This window comes from Neolamprologus brichardi, chromosome 18 (assembly GCF_056152115.1).
Source record: "Neolamprologus brichardi isolate AB-2024 chromosome 18, ASM5615211v1, whole genome shotgun sequence".
NCBI classification, from domain to species: Eukaryota; Metazoa; Chordata; class Actinopteri; order Cichliformes; family Cichlidae; genus Neolamprologus; species Neolamprologus brichardi.
In genome coordinates this window covers 28,417,641-28,420,424 of record NC_142121.1, presented here as the reverse complement: position 1 = coordinate 28,420,424, position 2,784 = coordinate 28,417,641, and the positions used below count along the sequence as shown (strand labels likewise).

Here is a 2,784-nt window from a genome sequence, read left to right as displayed (position 1 = left end):
TATAAAATTACATGATAATGATAGTAATGATGATACGAATCAAATGTGGAATTTGAGAATTTATTTTCTCTGTAAAATCTCAGCTCCATAATCTCCAAAGCCATTTTCATACTTTTACTGATCAAAATTTACTGAACCACCCTTTCTCTTACTCCATGGTCTAAGTTGAAAACATAGAGAAGAGGGGATTTAAATTTATAGCTTTTATATTTGCACGGTTTTTAAAACCTTTTTTGGCTGGACACCACTCATTAATAAATGAGTAATGATCCTTCGGTAATGATGGAGCGCTATTTTGTTTTTCTCAAGTAGAGCTCCCCTGATTCATCGAGTACTTCATCAAACAATAATTAGTTTGCACTACTTAATGCCTCACACCTCCCAGACAGGATTTTTGGCTTTTCTTTGCCTTGTATACAGTACTACACAAATTTGGGATGTACAAATCAAACAATGTGTTGATACTGTGACTGGTGACAAATTCATACTGTATGTGTTAAATTAACCAATAACCCGTTACTGATAAATAACTATCTTTAGAGGTCTTATTCTTTTTTGTAATTGTATAGCGGAGTCTATGTTTATCAATTGCATTCATTTAGCCCTTATTTGCACAGTTTTATTATGAAACTGTATTAATGACATGCTGAAAACCACAGGAAATATCCTGGAAATGCTTGTAAATGATGAGCATTCAAGGTCTGATTGAATATTTCAGGTTTTTAATAACACATTACAGATATCAAACCATTAAGTCGCTCACAACATCACCTTAAGCTTCATTATCCATATTATTGATTGTTTTGGTCCTGCTGGTAGAGCCTGAGGTCAGGTAAGGGGTGAGTGTTGGAGCTTCAGCGCTGAAGGTTTCTGGCATCCTCTCAATGGTTTCCTGGGCTAGCTAACATGTTGGCTGTCAGCTGTGGAAAATTGTCAGAAAAACCTTTGGCTTGCAGAAAAAATCCTCTCATTGACTCTATGTAGAAATCGTCAAAAGCTTTTTCAGTGAAATGTATAAAGCATTACAGCACTGGCTGAGATGATCAGCATCTCAATAAGATTTAGATTTGGAGACTGGAGGGTGCACATGCTTATATGTGCACACATATCACAGTATAATTCATGGACATGGTCAGAAACAATACTTAGGTAGGCTGTGACAGTCAAACAATGCTCAGTCAGTACAAAACACCCCAAGTGTGCCAAGAAAACATCCCCCACATCATTACACCACCACCAGCTCTAACCATTAACCCAAGGCAGGATGGATCCATGCTCTCATGAGCTTCACACTAAATTCAGACCCTACCAGCTGCTTTCAGCCGCTGAAATCAAGACTTATCAGACCAGACAACCTTTTTCTGATCTTCTATTGTCCAATTTTGGTGAGTTTGTTGAATTGTAGACTCCGTTTCCTGTTCTTAGCTAACAGGGTAGACCCCCCAGTGGGATCTTCTGCTGCTTTAGAGATGCTTTTGCCAGGTACTTGGAGATGATTACAACTAAAGTTGCGTTTCAGTGTAGTATTCACTCTGACTGAAGTGACGACAGGGGGTGAATCATGTATTTTATTTTCTTAGTTAGCTAAACCCTTCCCAGTGTTATGCACATTTGTTATCGATGAAGATTCACCACCAAACAAAACAATCATAAGATGCCAATCATTTTTACTGAGGTCTCTATTATTTACCTTTTCCTCTAGACTATTGATCTTTGTCCTCTGGTAAATGAGCAGGTCACTTAGTACTCTCACGGCCTTCAGCAGCTGTGTAATGCTTTGCTCCTGGCTCTGGATCACCTCCTGATCAGGGATGAATGTTGAAAACAAAGAATGATTGTTAATAATAATATAGTATTGTGAGCTTGTATAACAGCATTCAAACACGGAGAGAATAGATGGAAAACAAAGATTATTGTAGTAGCCAAAAAGCATAAAGGTTGTCTGATTTATTTTAGAGTTTATTGTTGCACAATACTGTTGCAGTGATCTTTTTTTTTTTTTTTTTTTTTTTACCTCAGTGAAGTACAGAAACATCAAGTGCAGGTTTTCTTTCTACCAACAGGTTACTCACCCTAAGGCTATTGATCTCTGCTGCTCGTTCACTCGGCACAAGGCCAAGTGACAGACTGCTCAGTTTCTCCTCGAGGCCCTCCACTTTATTCTGCAGTTGACTTTTCTCTTGCAGGATGCTGTTCATCTTGGAGCTAATCTCTTCAGAAAGGCCCCTGATGTCTTCATTGTTGGCTATTAACACAGTAGTGGTACTCTTCAGTTCTTCTTCTGTCACCTTGATTTCGCTGGCCAGCACTGACAGCTGGCCGAAAGAGCGATTGAAGATGTTGAGTTTTTGGAAGATATCATTTATCTGTCCCTTTGTTTTCTGCACAAACTGCTGCAGGCTCTGACCCATTTGGAGGAGGCCATTTGCCAGGAGATACACATCATCCAAAGCAGCAAAGCGGGACCGACTTTCAGCAGGAGCCTCGAGGTGGAGGACCGGAGGTTCCTCTTCGCCACAGAGGGCAGGAACACAAGCAGCAGCCAGGGCAAACATGAAAACAATTCGTGTTATTCTCATACCTCGCTCTGTGACGGGATGAAGAGTTCCTGAGTGAAGATCCAGAGCTTTATACTCTGTCTGATATCAGATTAATGATTACCACGTTAGCTGAATCAACATCTTTCTACAGAATGTCGTTTTCTCCTCTCAGGGACTGTTGAAAGTCTGTTTGGAACTTATGCTTTATTCAAATTTTAAAGATTAGTATGTAAGTGTTATTGTC

General features: G+C 39.5%; 1 protein-coding gene across 2 annotated transcripts; it reads right to left on the bottom strand.

Annotated features, from left to right (window-relative positions):
- Window positions 1-760: 760 nt before the first annotated feature.
- Window positions 761-2,579, bottom strand: LOC118453927 (angiopoietin-related protein 3-like). 2 transcript variants are annotated; one of them, XM_035906142.2, is made up of 3 exons: window positions 2,073-2,579; window positions 1,691-1,801; window positions 761-920 (listed from the first exon to the last, which is right to left on the bottom strand). In XM_035906142.2, exons 1-3 carry the CDS (start codon window positions 2,577-2,579, stop codon window positions 882-884), a joined length of 657 nt encoding a protein of 218 aa, XP_035762035.2. In that variant the 3' UTR covers window positions 761-881. The 2 variants fall into 2 exon arrangements, with proteins under 2 accessions (XP_035762035.2, XP_087687753.1); XM_087831627.1 differs by lacking the exon at window positions 761-920 and having other exon boundaries at window positions 1,577-1,801.
- Window positions 2,580-2,784: the final 205 nt, after the last annotated feature.

What these genes read in the sequence shown, in the direction of transcription:
- LOC118453927 (XM_087831627.1), bottom strand. Translation starts at nt 2,579, where the DNA reads ATGAGAATAACACGAATTGTTTTCATGTTTGCCCTGGCTGCTGCTTGT. An exon ending in CAGAGATCAATAGCCTTAGG is followed by an intron (nt 1,802 to 2,072) that starts GTGAGTAACCTG and finishes ATCCCTGATCAG; the next exon opens with GAGGTGATCCAGAGCCAGGA.